We start from the raw sequence: 16,717 nt of genomic DNA, 5'->3' as shown, positions 1-16,717 counted from the left end.
TATAAGTTGAAAGGATTTCTCCATTGTTCTTAAGTGGGGGATTTTGGGGCATTATCTTTCTGAAGTCTCTAGCTGTTCCAGGTCAATGGAAGAATACAGACCACCAACACAGTGTGATACAGAACAGGTGCACAGATGACCTCTGGCATCTGAATGCTGTATATTGCCAATGCAAGACGTTGGCTATAAATTGCCTAAACAGATATCCTCCAAAAGTAATAGTGAAATGAAATGTTCAACAAGCACATATGGAAGTGGAGTTGACCACATCAACCAATATAGTTCGATAAGTGCAATGAATTCTCAAAGTATTTTTTTGTCTTACAGGTGTCGTATGCACGGCCCAGCTCGGCTTCTATCCGTGACGCCAATCTGTACGTGAGTGGGCTGCCCAAAACCATGACCCAAAAGGAGCTGGAACAGCTTTTCTCTCAGTACGGACGGATAATCACCTCCCGCATTCTCGTTGACCAGGTCACAGGTATCAGTGGGGCCGCTTTTCTCTCACCCTGTAGCATGCAAACAAACAAACAAACAAAAAAAGCTCTTAAATCACATAAACAATCGCACAATCTACTAAAAGCCTCTTGAATACATTCAGTACAAATAAAGCCAAAATATAAGGAATTCTGCATTACTTTGAGTAATTTGTTGGCTGTATATCATATAAGGCCATGCTAGAATAAACCAGACTAAGATGGCATTATCTAGTCTGAATTCACAAAAAAAAAAGACTAGAGCAATTTTAGCATTAACATGACATTTTTTGCTTCAGTCCGACTGAAATAGAACTTCTAAAGTGCATGTAAATGCACTTAACATGTACTGAAACTACACAAAAAAACTCAATTTTGTAGCCATCTTCTGTGTGTACATTTATATGCAGGTTTGGTTGGTTGTTTGCATTTGATCATGACCAAGCATCCTAATCTTAAGGATGATCGAATGACATGGAATGACTGATGAGTGTATTTTAAAGCATCCAGCCATCTCCTTGGCCTATCCTTCCTCCAGCATCATGAATAAATCAAACTTGGATATAAATGGTCATGGAGCTGAATTTCTTACACATTCAATATTTTTCCAACTGCATAATTCATATCGGCACTTTCCATGCAAACAATATCGCGTTAGGCACAGGAAAATGTACTCCACGTTCTAGTGGTGCAGAACCCTTTCGGAAGAACTGCCGAGGAATTCTGCATGTACACACACACATGGGCCTTCCTCTCTTGACACAGATCCTTCCTCTGGCCCTATGAAGGCTCCCCCGGAGAAAAGGGTCCGCATGAGGGAGCTTGATGATTAATTAAACTGGAGTTGCTAGTGACTTTTTTCGTTCTTTTTTTGAAGCTACTAATCGGAGAGCTGCCATAAAGAGATATTAGCAAATATTACAATTCTTCTGAAAAGCCTCGAAAGCCAAACAGGGATTCTGCATTTGTCAATAAGTGTGGAAGTCAAAAGGGGCTTGTTACTCAAAAGCAGTTAATAGTTTAAATCTCACATGAATGTTGAAAATTGAGATTAACTCACTGGCTACATGGGCCACTGTTTTTATGACAGAATCAAAAAGCACAATCATTGGAACATCATGCCAAGCCCCACATTAGCACCACCACACAGAATATCAAAATATTGATTTCATGCAAGTGAAATATAAAAAACGGTTTCTTGTCAACCCACTCATTTACAGCATGGAATATAGAAAAAAAAAATATACATACCTAAAAGCTAGCATAATGTCAATAAAGATTGTTCATGCACACACACATTTCAACATCTGCCAAATGCTTTTTTAAGGCAAATCTAATTCTGTCATATTCCCCTCAGCATCAAGAAAAATACAATATCGTGAAATAACACTGAAAGTCATTAATAAAAACAAACACATATGGCATGGTAAACTAACAGTGGCTTTGCCTTTCTGAAATAATAACACATCATACATCCTTGTCAAAAGTTTATTGGTAACAATTAGGGAAGCGTTTTCTCTGTTCACCCTCACAGAGAGGATAATGTATTGCTGTGGAAGTCCTCTTCCCACATGTCTTGTTTATATAACTTGTTCCCTATGGTTGTGTCTGTTTGTTTTCAGTTTATTGGTAAAACGTGACTAAATTATAGGGATTTGAAAAAGCTTCTGAGCATCCATGCCAGGACTACTTACTTACACATAGCATGTAACCTAAGTGAAGTATGATAGGTTTTTTGATCAATAGTCAAATATTCAGAGCCTGTTCCATCAATGAGAGCAAATACAATTGATCCAAAACGGCGCCTCCAACAAGCTGCGCCTCTTAAGTGAAAAACTACTCCCTTGACTGAGCTACTTGTGGAAATCCCTCTTTTAAACTGCTACGCTTTCTCCTCTTCCGTCTCCTTTTCTTTTCACGCTCATTGATATTTTCCCATGACTTGAATCCCATTAGCTATAGCATGACGTAAGGAAGGGTTAGAAGCACGACGTCCACGTGCATTTGAGCCAACGTTGCACGACGAGTTTCCAAATCAAGGCCTGTAGAACACAAAGGATCCGTGATGTATACAATGAATCGAGATGTTCCACCAGACATTGCAAAGCATGCCATGACACCGCTGCCTTGGCCTCTAATTACACAAGGACAAACAGATGGATTTATAGCCGTGAGCCGGCAGAAACAGACAAAGTGCTGAGAGAGTCTTCAAAGACTTCCTTTACCGAGCCTTTTCAAACACCATCTGTAGCGGCAGCAACTAAAAGTTACATAAAACGAGGATGCTGCTCTCCTTTCTCTGATTAGGTAGAGGCTACGGCGGAGAGGTGTACGTTTTTTTTCTCCTCATAATATATTTAGCGCACTAGTTTAATAAATGTTCCATATAGTTGGCACAACCACTTAAAAGTGAAAGAATGAGAGACAACGGAGAGGTGCTTATGTTCAGACAGAGGAGAGAAGGCTTTCATTAACAGCCAAGCTTTTCTGAGCTTTCTCTTTTTCCCCAGAGGACTCTCTCTCTCTCTCTCTCTCTCTCTCTCTCTCTCTCTCTCGCAGTAAGTGTCGAGGACCAGAACAGTGGGCGTGCAGTGGAAAGCGCTTTGTCAGGCCGGCTATAGCGGTCTCCTGCCACTGTTTCTTGTGCGCTCGCTCTGTGTGTCACGGTTATTATTAAACTCAGCATTCTCCAGCTTCATGTGTGCTGAGCTGAGATAAGTACAGGTAGAAAGTTACGTAAGCTAGGACTGATTACTGGGGAGAATAGTGCTGTTAACCGGCACATTGTAGCTGTAACTCTGTTCGGTTCATGATAAGCGCTAAAAAAGAGCTAGCAGTGCCAGTGTCTCCGGTTTTAGCCCGGCCGCTCGCTTTGTTTAGGCAGCCTGTTATGGAAGCGGCTGCAGGCTCATTATGGTAATGTCAGAGAAGCGAGAGAAAAAGAAAAAAGTAAAGCACAGTCAACATTAAGGCTACCATTTGCATTTTTTAACTGTTAAATTGCTAGTGTATTTTACGGACCCGCAATTTTAGCGATTCTGCTGGCATCTGATAGATCGTCAGCCGTTTGCAGCCTGAACGACATTGGTCAGCACTATTTCTACCCGGGGAAACCGAGATCCCATCACGATTTCATTATAGTTGTGTTAGAGCACAGTGCTGAAACCCTCTGGATTGAATCATACTACAGATTACCTGCCCTACGGCCCTACATTGTTTTTTTTAAGGTATGGTACAAAACAGACTTGCAGAGGACAAAAGGACATTACATTTACAACATTAATGCGCTGTTTAATAGCCATCAGTCCCATAATTCATAATGCTACGTAGAGTTGTGCAAAATTCTGAATTTAAGAATTGGCTCCCATTCAATTAATGAGTTGGATGTGCCAGATCAGAAATTTGAATTGGAATAACAGGAAGAATTGCATGAATTGCAACTGAAATAAATTCAAAATGTGGTAGGTATTCTGGGAAAAGAAGTTTTCATGGTGGGCGAATATGAAGTTAATTGCAATTTTTATAAGAAATATATATTGCTTATAAATATTTGTTTTTAAAGTTTATATGATATCGTAGGCATGATTTAATGGTAAACATTCCAACATGCTACGTTGTTGTTGCATAACCTCATTAAATTAAGTGTGATTGGTGTCCAGTTTGGAAATGAAAATAGTTACTTTAATTTTTGTATTCAATTTTGTATAGAAATGATTTTTTTTTAATAACTTCTGGATCATCCATTTCAATGCAATGGAAGCCAAGACACCATTACATTGTGTCTTGTACTGCATATTTTTTTGATAAATCATTAGGGTATTACAAGCATACAGAAAATTGGCATACTGTGCATAGTATATACTCCAGAAATAAAGTAGTATGCTTGAATGAGTTTACAGTATAATAGTTCTGGTAGGGCTTGACCTTTTACCTCTGGTTCTGTGTAAAGCAATGACAGGCAGTGATTTGTGTAGTATGAGTCACCATAACATCAGATCTAATGAGCTAAAACAAATTCAAGAGAGCTTTAAAGCAAGTATTTAGTGACCACAATACTTATTTCTAGGAAGAAAAGTAGGCATATGCTTTATAACAAAAAATTACTGTAGTTTTTATTTATTCCACCAACCGTCGAACCGTGCATTGTGAGATTTGTGAAAGATAAATCTCTGCTGCCTTCAAAAGCATTTAAGGCATTATATTATAGACAGGTTGTTTTGATGCCTTCCCCTCCCCACTTTCGATCTCAGACGGTGTTTGTGTACTACAATCTAAACAAGCAAAAGCAGATAGCATATAGTTTATGTCAGATCCATCAGTTCATTCCTGCACAATTAAACTGACAGACGGAAGCAAAAAGTCGTCTAGTTTTGGATCAAAATTTTATGAAACGGAATGTGTAATCTCTTGTATTTTTAGATACTTGAGCTGTTGCATGTCAAATATCTTCTAGACAGAGAGAGGAACAGAGAGAGGAGGTGTCATTCCCAGTTTCCTCTGTCTGCTCCACTTTCGAAGGATTCTGCTTTGACCTCAACATCACTCCACGGTGAGCACGAAGCTAACCGTGCATCCTAAACTCTCTGGAATAATGCATGCTTTTCCTTCCTCGAGCCTTTACTTCTGACGCTCTAATTAAAGAGAGTAGGTTTTTGGAAGGGAGAGGGAAAAGTGAAAAGCTGTCAGGAATGACTCATGCTGCGAGGGAAAGAGAGTAATGCAGCCGCAGTCTGAATGAAAGCTCGCTGCATTGAAAAGATTGTGTGCAAATATTTGTTTGCAGAATGGAACGTATCAAAAGACACTGATTTGAATAGACAATCAGGCAGCCCAACAGAAAACATCAATACTAGCGGGTGACAGCTGAGAGAGTGAGAGGAGAACGAACTGACAATATAGAAAGCAGAGCGCAGACAGACACACACACACACACACACACACAAATACGTGTTCATTGTATTATGCAAATTGCCCTCTTGGCAAGTCGTCTCCACACGCACCTCCCCGGAGTAGAAGGATCGTCTCATTAAAAACCAACCCAACAAAAGACCTCCCAGTAAGCCGGGCTCTTTTAAATGTTACTTTCAGGTAGCGGTCAAAACCATCACCTTGGAAACCATGGAAATGTCGCCGACACGCCGCATACCACGAGGCGGCGTGTGGCCGTCAGCTGGCGCAATCCACACAGCGTGAGGCCGTCGCACACACACGCTCAATTTCCACACCAGCGGGCGACAGCCTCCACACAATATCGTCATCCTCTCATGAAGAAAAGAAAACAAATTACACGTCTGCCTGACAGCACTGGAATGCCGGCCGGCCAATAGAATCTCCCTGCTCCATCTCGCCTCGTTTGCATAATGTGACACCAGCAATAGGATCCGTCACACAGGCAGCATATCTCTGAAAATGATTCGCCGTCGACAAATGACAATCTCTAAATATAGAAATGCATCATTGCGAACTAAGGTGTGTGAGTCAGGATGTGCATGTCACATTTCCGGGGTTCTCAGAAGCGAAAGTCAAACTTATCTTTTGATAAACGGAACTTAGAAGAAACATTTTTTTATTTTTGCATTCCCATTTTGTTCTTAGAACTTTCCAAAAGAGGAAAGAGATTGATTACACTGGTCAGAAGAGAGAAACACTGTCACAGCAGCATTAGTAATTTTTAAAAAATGAAAAAAAAAAAATCTAGATTTACTAGGTCTGTGTTGCCGTTGCAGGCCGGATAAAGCCAGTAAACGTATGGTGTGTTGTTTCTGGTGTGCTGGCCCCACAGGTGGCTCGCGGGGTGTGGGCTTTATTCGCTTTGATAAGAGGATAGAAGCGGAGGAAGCCATCAAGGGTCTGAATGGACAGAAGCCTTCAGGTGCCGCCGAGCCCATTACGGTGAAGTTTGCCAACAACCCAAGCCAGAAGACCAGCCAGGCATTACTGTCGCAGCTGTACCAATCCCCCAACCGGCGCTACCCAGGACCCCTCCACCACCAAGCGCAGAGGTTCAGGTAAATACAGTCAAGCCTGCAATAACAATCTGTGTCTCTTTCGTAACTTTCTTTCAAAATTGGTGGAACAGAACAGCAAAATAGGTGTCTGGATTATGAAACTGTTACCTGTTGAGCTGAAGTTGTGTGTGTCACGTCACCACCGAGGAATAGCTGCTCCAAAAAAATCTGCAGAAACAAAATGAAATTCAGAAAAGAAACAGAAGCAAAGGACTGATAAGAGACAGTGGGGTTCTGTCATTCACAATGTCCCTCTGATTTCTTTTTCTCATCTGCCATCCTCCCCTTCTTTCATTTCACATCTGTTCCTTTCATTTCAGTTCAGCAGGCCAGCAATAACTTCACTCTGGCAGCTAACACCTTTACGGCTTTGGGCAGCGCTTCTCAACCTTTTTAAAAGCGATGTGAAGTAAATTTTCTCTACACATAGTTAGTCACAGGGAACAATAACAACACCTTTTGACCCAGCCGTTGACTTGCTAGGTCTTTGTTTAAGATCTCTTTTCCTCAGAGGCTAATTCACATTAACTATGAGTCACGTCTTATGAGTTTCAAGCTGGCGAAGCCTGCCAAAACGGATGAGGCCATCTTGCAGTGAAAGCTTACTGCTGAAAAGTGGCGGATATCAACTCACAATCAAGCTGACATTGGATGTAGGATCAATAGTGATAGCTTTTAGCCATTTAGCTTAGTGAAACTTAAAAGTTTGCATATACAATACACTACTTGGGCTTTTAGGACAAAATTAATACATTTTTCCAAAAATAAAAGCAGATTGAGACATATCTAGGTAGTAAGCTCTAGTTTTTTTCAATGCAATCTACAACATGTGTTTTGGAAGCAGTGTTTATAGGTGCATCACACTAGACTTAACATGCAAACTTAGTTTAAATATGGGCAACAGGATTTGATGTCATGTTCCAGGGCTCCTATACTGGAAAAAAATATATGAATGGCAAATAATAATATATTATTTAAAAAAAAAAAATTTTCCCAACAGGGATGCATTCAATTAATCAAAAGTTACAGTAAAGAAATGTATATAATGCTACAAAAGTATTCTTGGTTACACTTTATTTGGTGTCCTTGTTACAGTGTAATTCTACATTTAAGTACTGAGTCATTTTAATTAACTACATGTACTTATTATAGGGTAGGATTAGGAATAGGGTTTGGTTGTGGTTTGCATGCAATTATGCATATATCACTGTTATTATTACAGTAAGTACAAGTAACATGGTAAGCATAAGAGACTTCTTTCAAAACATAAAATTGTACTGACCCCAAACTAGAGTAAATCAATAACATAATATAATATATATTAATCAACTGGAAATGTTAAATTATCTACACTTTTTTTTTTACAAAAAAAAAAAATCTAAAGAGCTTGCCATACATTAGTATTTTTTTATAGTAAGTGAACATGTTTTTTAGCTTCTTTTGGTCAAACACCTTTTCACTATACAAATACCAAACTGCTACGTTTACACATATGAATGGAAGTTGACGTGTGCAGCTCATGAGAACCATTCAAAACATTTAATAATTCAATTTGATCACAAATAAAAAATTATTTGTATGAGTTACAGTTACAATCTCCTCTAGATGCATGAACTGTCAGTGTGATGTTTGCAATAAAGCAAAGATCCTTTGTTTAGACAAACAGGACTCATCAAGCAATTAGCACTGCACGGCAATACTGATGACAGAAATCAGCAATGAATTCTTTCTACATCACAAGCACTTATTATTGAAGAGATCTGAAAAGGATGAGTCCCATTTGCATGCATTAGTCGGCCTTACAAAGGCTTCATTGTGTTGTGTGTGTGTTTGGAGAGGAAGTGTGAAAAGCTGTAGGACGGACCGAACCGGGTGGAGACACTCCTGCATATTTCTAACACGTCGCCTGCTCTTGCACCTCAGAGCCCTCTCTCTCTCCAATTAACTCATTTACCCACAAAGCAACCTGCCTCCCTAATTGGCTAATTGGCATCTTAATGACTCGATACACTGAATGTCCTCCCTTTAGTTTGGCTGCGTTTTTTCTCCAAGTTCACAGAAGGCAGAGTCACCAACTGTTGACCCACCACGGGGAAGGAGGGGGAGCATGTGTACGTGTGTGTTTGTCAGGGGAACTTCAGTTTGAAATGTGAGAAAGCAGTAATTAGCCTTGCCAGCCATCTTGCTACAGCTTTAATAGGAAATGAGACAGGGCCGAGCCAAGAGAGGGACGGAGGTCGCAGAGTAGCCAAACAGACAGGAGCCCAAAATGAGAATGACTGACGGGGAAGGAAAACGTAATATACCGGCCCGGTGGGTCACTGGGGCTAATAGAGAGACCGCAAAAGAAAGTGACAGCAAGTGGAAGAAAGGGCACTCCCAGTTAATGCGGCATTACATCCAGCCTCCAACTTCATTGAAATGTCATTTTATATTAAAGTTTTCAGATAGCTGAAAGATGGCCCCAGACCAATTTCATCCATAACACTAGCATATTATCCGCACGTGTTTTGCCACTAAGATTCATTTTTAATATGGAATTTTTAATATCTGTTTGTATGATTGATTTATTTCTCTTTTGAGTTTTGTTTTCACTTTGCTCATATTCCTCTAAATCATTCTTTAAATGTCACTATGAAAATACATCACAGCATTGCAATATAGAATCAAAATATAGACATTCTTTTCAATGACAAAAGTCATTCAAACATATTTAGAAAAGTACAAATTTCTACATTACAATTATGTTTAATTGTCATATATAATTAAACATAATATATCATTAGAAAAAAATATTATCATTTTAATTCAACCCCCATCCCACATCGTTTGAGGAAAACAGCTTATAAATCATACAAGGTGATGTTTTTTTTGGAAAAATGTATGTCCCAAAACATGAAAACCCAACGTGTGTGTGTATGAGAGAGAGAGAGAGTAAGAGAGATGAAAACAATAATACATGGCCCAATTTACCTGAATAAATTTACGCTCCTGTTTTTGAGGTGTGGCTTCCGGATTCAAGGGCTGAAGCTGCACCCCAGTCCAGCTCCGGATTATTTGCTGCCGACAAAAAAAAATTAAATATATTCCCAAAGCATCAAGTTCATATCATATCATATTACAAAATATACACACACACACACCAATAAATGGTAGTACATTCAAAATCATGTTATAATTCAACTCCCCTCCCCACATTGTTAAAAAAAAAAAAAAAATCAAAATTAGTGCATGCAAGTCAACCTATGAGATTTTTTATACGTTATGATGAAGTATACAATACAATTAAATGATGTAGTGACTAATATTTCAGGACTGCAGCGCTGTTAAACTAAACGGGTGGGCATCCAAGTGGCCTCCTGTTAGCATTAGTGCTGCTGCAAGTCTGCTGCTCTTTGGATGTATGATTGACTCTGTGAGATGCCTGATGGGGCAGCACAGTGTAATGGCCCATCGCTAGATGGGCGTCTTCCTTCAGTGAGGCAGGGATGTAGCATTAGTTCCACTGAGTGAGTCAACCATCTGCCTGGCATTAACCCCAGAACCCTCCTTCTCTTTACAGGCTGGACAATTTGCTTAATATGGCCTATGGCGTTAAGAGGTAATTAAAACTTCACCGAATGCCAGATGTCCATGTTGACAGTATGATTTCTATCCTGTTTTTTCCCTTCTTTTTGAAAATCACATGCATTCAGTTCAGTTCAAGGTTCTTCCTTTCCCTTTAGTTCTTTTGCTTTACCTCCTTTTTTTATTTTTGATTTCAATCTACCAGTCAGTAGCCCTTAAAAGTAAGTGTAAGTATCTTTTATAATTTGTAGTGTTTGATCATGACTTTTTTATGAGTTCCGTTTTGGTATTTTGTGTTTTATTGTGTGTAGCTCCTGTTTTGAGGCGTGGCTTCCACAGGATTCAGGGGCTGAAGCCGTACCTCCGTCCAGCTCGGGGTTACACACTGCCAACAATTGGACAAAATTATGGATATTCCCAATGCATTAACAGTCTAACAGCTAAAAGGCATGAGATAGAAGGTTCTTTGTTTTAATTGTTGGATTGAGCTGGTCCAGAGCGAGACGGAGGGGGTGACAGCTCACCTGGATCCCTGCAGGAAATGTAGTGTTTCACTGCAGGTTTAGGAGCCTCTGATCAGTTGGGTTTGCTCATGTTCTTTTTGCTTTGTGCTGCTGTGGATGTAGTGAAAAGGCTTCTTTTGAACATGTTTTAGTGCTTATGACATTTTGTTGCATATTTTAGTATCTATTGAAACACTTTGATGTCCCTCGAACACCAAAGACTTAAGGCTAAGATGGAGGGAGTAGCATGAAAGGTTGCGCATTGTGCAAGTTTCTTTCTTTCTTTCTTTCTTTTTTAAAGATAGCTCTCTGTAAAGACTAAAGGCTCCGTGTTTACTAGATTTCTTCTTTTTCTAGAAAAGTCTGTTGTGTTGCAGCGCTGGCTGATCAGAATGAATCATTCTAACGATTGTAATGAAAAAGAAAAAACCTGACAAGTAACAGGAAGTGCAACAATAAAACAGTATATGCAAAAGAGATCTTTCAAAACAAATGACGAGGCGAAAGATTCCGTTTTATTCATTTACACTCGGTGCGATCGGCTGTCAAATAAGCCCGTCTGCCGCGAGAGAGGGACAATTTAGGGGAGGCGTCGTGCTCACATAGCTTGCTGTAGAAGGTAATTAACGAACAAAGCCCAGTCTGAAGAAGTGAGCATCACTAGGTGAAGGTGGGCAGCTTGGAAGGGTGGGATGGCTCTAGGTCAGCCGCTTGTTGCTATGCAACTCCTCGTCCAACTGTTCGTCTTAGTTCGACCAACGGACAGCTCTCGGCCCTGCCCTGGTAGTCACCAGACACCTTTGTGTCAGCAATACGCTAGTCCGACCCTCACCCGCTTGCCTGCAGATGACTGGCATCCAAATTACCATGACGGTTTATTCGATGAATAATGGCACCGGATTCATTATTTACACAGAAATACCAGCGTAATTGAAGTCATGAGATGGTTGCTTGTCACACGGTGCAAAGTGAGCCGACTTACCATTATACCCTTCATTAACATAATGAGACGCAAGCGACAGAACACAAAAGCGAAAGAGGGAGACAGATGTATCGACTCTGCCAGGACGAACAGGCTAAAACGCAGATGAAACGTCTGAGTAATTCTTGGCAGAACAAGAAGCAGGGAATTGGCCGGCCCTGTAGTCCGTGCAGTGCTATCGATCACAGTCACACACTGCGGAGCGGCAGAGGGTGTGGGTGGAATACACTCTGTTCCCCCGTGCTAGCTGGCTGAAAAGCACCGCTTCCATTTTCTGCTCGCTGGCAGCTTCCTATCCCCCTCCCCAAACCTTACGGATTCGAAGACGGCGGCAGCAAAGCGGAAATCTCAATTAAAGCACACCCAATAATGCCTATAGTCATTCCTTGAGAGGTGGCACACAAAATGAACCTTTTATCCAATTTACCTTTTATTTAAAGTGGAAATTTCCTTTAAGCGGAAAGGCAATTAAGTGAAATCAACTGAGCATTCAAATCTCTGTATCATGAGGGAGGGGGAAAAAAAGGAAGAATGGAAAGATTACAAGGAGAATGAGAGCAGATTTACTCGGTTGCATGTGAAATCTCTGATGAATTTCGAAGGTATTAATGTGCAGAGTTCCTGTAATTTAGTTCCCCAATAGATCCGCGCAGGAAGAGCTCTGCATCCTGGCGCATGACACTTTTGCGCGGCCCCCCGCAGCCAGCACCGGAGCGCAGCCTATTCAAGTCTGCATTCAAAAACCCCTCTGGTTGCCTTCCGCCTGAAAAAAAAGAGCAGCCGATATTTAGGCTCCAAAGTGATAGATTGAAAATATGTGGATTGCTAGCGTAACCCTTGAAGAATCAGTTTGGCTAGTGGCAGCGTGACTTACACATCTTCCTCACTCTCACTCTCTCTCTCTCGTCCTGCAGGTTCTCCCCCATCACCATCGATAGCATGACCAGTCTAGTAGGGATGAATATCCCCGGTCACACAGGAACGGGCTGGTGCATCTTCGTCTACAACCTGTCCCCAGACTCGGACGAGAGCGTCCTGTGGCAGCTCTTCGGACCGTTCGGTGCCGTCAACAACGTCAAGGTGATCCGCGACTTCAACACCAACAAGTGCAAGGGGTTCGGATTCGTCACCATGACGAACTACGACGAAGCGGCCATGGCCATCGCCAGTCTGAATGGGTATCGGTTGGGTGACCGTGTCTTGCAAGTGTCTTTCAAGACCAACAAGACCCACAAGTCCTGAACTCCCCTCTCATCACTTGTGTAGCTCCTTACAGCTCCTCTAATACTAAAAACCCACCTCCGCCCACTCAGCTACTCAAAACAGGAACACACCCAACCAACAAACCCACAAAAAAAAGAACTGGATATGGCTTATAATATAACTTTGGACCTATAAGCCAATGTTGCCTAAGTATTACAAAATGACAAATTGAGAATATTCATTATTTGGAGACCCTGGAAGTGGTACAGGGATTCTGTTGTATATCTTTTTGAGTTCTCGTGGTTGTCTTTCCTTTTTTTCTTTTTTTTTTCTCTGTAAACAGTAGCAAAACCAGACCGCCCTTATTTTGAAGAAGAAAATGTCCTTCTTTAGATCGAACTCTCTTGGTGTCGATTCAGGATTTTTTCTTTCTTTTTTAAATCCGGATCCACTGTCGTTAGAAAAACACCTCCCTGGTAAGAGAACGGGAGGGGGCTCTTTTTAAAAAAAGAAGAAGAAAAAAAATCAGTGATCATTCATTCATTTGTTTTGGTGTAAATTGTTAGAGAACCCCAAGGAATTGACAGGGATGAGGCCATCCCTTTTCTCTAATGCAGAAGATGTTTCTAGCATAGTTTTGGTTTTGTACTGCAAACAAAACACACGTCTGTCCTCACAGGGGATTCAGGGGGAAGGGGCGAGGGAAGGGATGGGCTAGCGCTCCTGATGACACGTTGCGTCAAAAAAAAAAAAAACTTCACACACACTGTTGCCAAAGAGAAAGTCTCTTTGCTTGAAAATGCGTTTAGAAAAAATGAAAAAATAAAGAGAAAGAAGATCTATTTTTATAAATAATGATTAAAATAATTATTGAAGAATTTTTACAAGAATCTGGATTTGAAAAAAGAGAAAAATATTTTGACTGGCTAATTAGGGACGGGGGGAGGGGTCAGGTGCCACCTTGTCTTGTTCGTTCTGCCGTGGTACTTTTTAGGATCCAAGGTTGTTTGTTTTTCGGGGAGAACCGGATTGGCGATGGAAGAATTTTGTAGATGGAAGAATTTATCAAGGGATGCAAATTCAGGCAGGTAATTTTTCATAGCAGTAATTATTCAACAGCGATACCCAATAGGAGAGGGAGAGGGGTCTTCCCAGGCTGACCACATCTTCACAGTCAAGAGCCCAAAGCAAGGCCACCCATCGTCCACTCATTTACTTTAGACCATCCGTGTTTGGGATATAAGTAATAAAGATACACACACACACACACACACACACACTTCTTTCTCCATTCGGACGACATGTACATGGTTATGTTTAATTCGCTATGATTTCGTGATATCGCATTCGAGATGTACTTCCTTTAGCGATCAACAGTAGGTGCTATATTACATGGTTCACATATCTTAAATATCCAACTTTGTTGTTCTTCGTGTTGTTTAGAGAGAAAAAAAAGAAAACTTCGATGTTGGCATTATATTAAGCTGCTGTTTTTCTTCTTTCGTTGGCGTTTATTCTTTGGAAATCGTCGTCGTTGGCCAGGCTGTATGGTCTGGAGAAACCCCAGATGACCAATTTCGGGCCTTGATGACGTCGTTCCTTTGGCTTGCTTCCTTCTAGGTTATTTGCTGAGTGTACAGCGTTTGTCGAAATTCAGCGATAATTAGCTAGTTCTGTTAGTCTAGTATTCGTTTCCTCAAAGGATCTATTACGACTGTGTCTTTCTTTGTTGTGTACAAATAGATGATATATAGTCAACATTTTCTGTTCCAATATCTATATCTATCTGAGTTGTCACTGTTTTTCGTTTGGGATTGTCTTTTTTCATATGAAAACTTTATGAAGTGATGGTTCAGTTGCTTAGAAAAACTTGTGAGGAATCCTGTTTAATATGTTGTCATGTCGCTTGTGAAGATAAAGAAAAAACGCAAAAAAACTACTGAAAAATTGGATCGATTTATTTGATTTACCGCTGCAGCAAAAGAAATCGAACAAAAAGCTTCTTGAGAAAAATCTGTATTTATTTATTGATCGATTGATTGATTGTCTCATTGATTAAATTATTTATTTATCTCGATTATTTATTTATTTACTTGTTCCTTTCTTATGTTGTCTGTGTTTTTGCGTGATTCTGGTACAGGGAGGGGGGGGGGGGTCTTTCTGAGCAAAAGGGAACAAACGACTAGGGGAGACGCTCTTCCATTAGTCCTGTGCACTGAGAAATTTTAGTACGTTTGTGCTTTGTACCAATATATCAAAATTACAATATAAAAAATTTAAAAGTCAAAAACGAAAAAAATGTCAAGAGGGTTGGTGAGGCTCTTCCCTTATTAATAGAAACAGTTACTCGCTATGCATAACCTAGCCGATAGTTCAATTTGCTATTGCTTTTTTCTTGTCTTGTTAAACATAAATCTTTAAATCTTTTTCAATAAAGTTTAGTCTTAATAGAATGTTATAACAGTTGTTCTGGTTCAATATAACCTGTGATAAGTTTGTGTAGTTTTAAAAGCCACTTCCCGCCCTCCCTCCACACACTACCGTTGCTTTGTGATTAAACTTTATGCAAAAATGTGGGTCTGAAATGTAGTTTCTCATGGATCTCGACAGCGTTCATGTCAGGCTTTGCTGCCCTAATTTGATCGAGTGATCTGTGTCCATTGTTTTAGTATGATTCATCGACTCATCATCTGAACTGTAACCTTCATTTAAACCACATTGATACTCCAAAAAAAAAACAAAAAACAAAAAAACAAAAAAAGCATTGACTCTGATTGTACTGGTTGAACAAAAATAGCTATAGCAGATAATATTTGATAGATGACACCTGTTATATATTTTCTAAGATATAGTCTATTTTGAGAGGTAAACTTCCTGAATGGAGAGCTCGGCTCTTGTTAAGACCGGTGTGAATGCTGGAGAACAAAAAAAAACAAAATAAAGTCACGTTCATGAGCAGTCTTACATTCCTCCACCTTTAATGCCATCCATCCTCCTCTGCTCCGTCTCTAAGGGGGCGGCGGCACGGCCCTTCTCAAACCCCGCTGCGGCTGGGAGTTTGAATTATGCAACGACCCCACTAGAATGTTGTTCTGATGTACAAACAAATTTCCTGCATTAAGTCCTCCTCTTTTGGTTAATGCCACCACCCTCCGCGTGTCTGAGCGTGGATGACTGCACGGGAGAGCGTCTAGGACGCGTGAGAGTTTGCGGGGGTGTTGGAAACGCAGGGCCGAGGCTCTATGGTGCGTGCCCATATCGCAGTGTCTCTCCCCCTGTAGCGCCTTATAGTGGCAGCCTGCCAATAGGAACCCATCAGCCAGTAGTGTAGGAGGGAAGGCAAAGTGAGGAACAAGGCTCTTGTCATAATTCATTTTCTCCTGAAATGTGTTTGTTTACTATCTGAAAAATCTATAAATCTTTAAAGACAAAAAAAGATGAAAAAAAAGAAAAAAAAAAAGTTCACCGGACCAAGCTGGTCTCTCCTACTTACGTTATATTACTTATCTATCGATTATTGATTATTGTTACTATGATTAATATTATTCTCATTATCCTTATTCTTATTATGAATCAAATTACTGCGATGAATGACTTCATGTTATCCTTGCTAGTTTAGGTCATTTCTGAAACTGGAAACAAAATATGGAAAAAAATACTTGCTGTAAATGTTTTTTTCTTTTTCATAAAACTGTTGTGTTTGAATTATTTGTACTTTTGAATGTTGGGACAATAAAATAAGGTGTTGAAAGCTGTGTGCTGCAATGTCATGTTCAAAAAAAAAAAAAAAAAGGTTTGCTCCTCACGTAACACAAGGTGATTTAACAAATAGCGACTTACTCCCGTAATATTTGAAATTAATGCAGGAAGTTTCATTTTCCTCAAGAACCTGAAGGCACCAAATGTCACATGAGCTGCAGCTTTTTGATAAGAGTTTGATCAGTTATCGCAATGAGCGTGAATGCCAGCGTTATTACT

At 40.3% G+C, this 16,717-nt stretch overlaps 1 protein-coding gene across 8 annotated transcripts in view; it reads left to right on the top strand.

The window, feature by feature from the left end:
- The window catches only part of elavl4 (ELAV like RNA binding protein 4), a 75,610-nt gene extending 59,116 nt beyond the window's left edge, over positions 1-16,494 (top strand). For 7 of the 8 annotated variants that reach the window (XM_089119767.1, XM_039675490.2, XM_089119769.1 and 4 more), the window contains 4 exons: positions 328-481; positions 6,259-6,484; positions 10,047-10,085; positions 12,451-16,494. In XM_089119767.1, coding sequence (XP_088975893.1) covers positions 328-481; positions 6,259-6,484; positions 10,047-10,085; positions 12,451-12,778 — 747 coding nt within the window. In that variant the 3' untranslated portion in view covers positions 12,779-16,494. The remainder of the gene's footprint in view (positions 1-327; positions 482-6,258; positions 6,485-10,046; positions 10,086-12,450) is intronic. The other variant, XM_039675507.2, reaches the window with a different exon arrangement.
- Positions 16,495-16,717: the final 223 nt, after the last annotated feature.

Source organism: Pimephales promelas, chromosome 14 (genome assembly GCF_988280905.1).
Source record: "Pimephales promelas chromosome 14, fPimPro1.hap1.1, whole genome shotgun sequence".
In the NCBI taxonomy this organism is placed as follows: Eukaryota; Metazoa; Chordata; class Actinopteri; order Cypriniformes; family Leuciscidae; genus Pimephales; species Pimephales promelas.
Note: the sequence above shows the minus strand (reverse complement) of the source record. Positions and strands in the feature narration are given on the sequence as shown.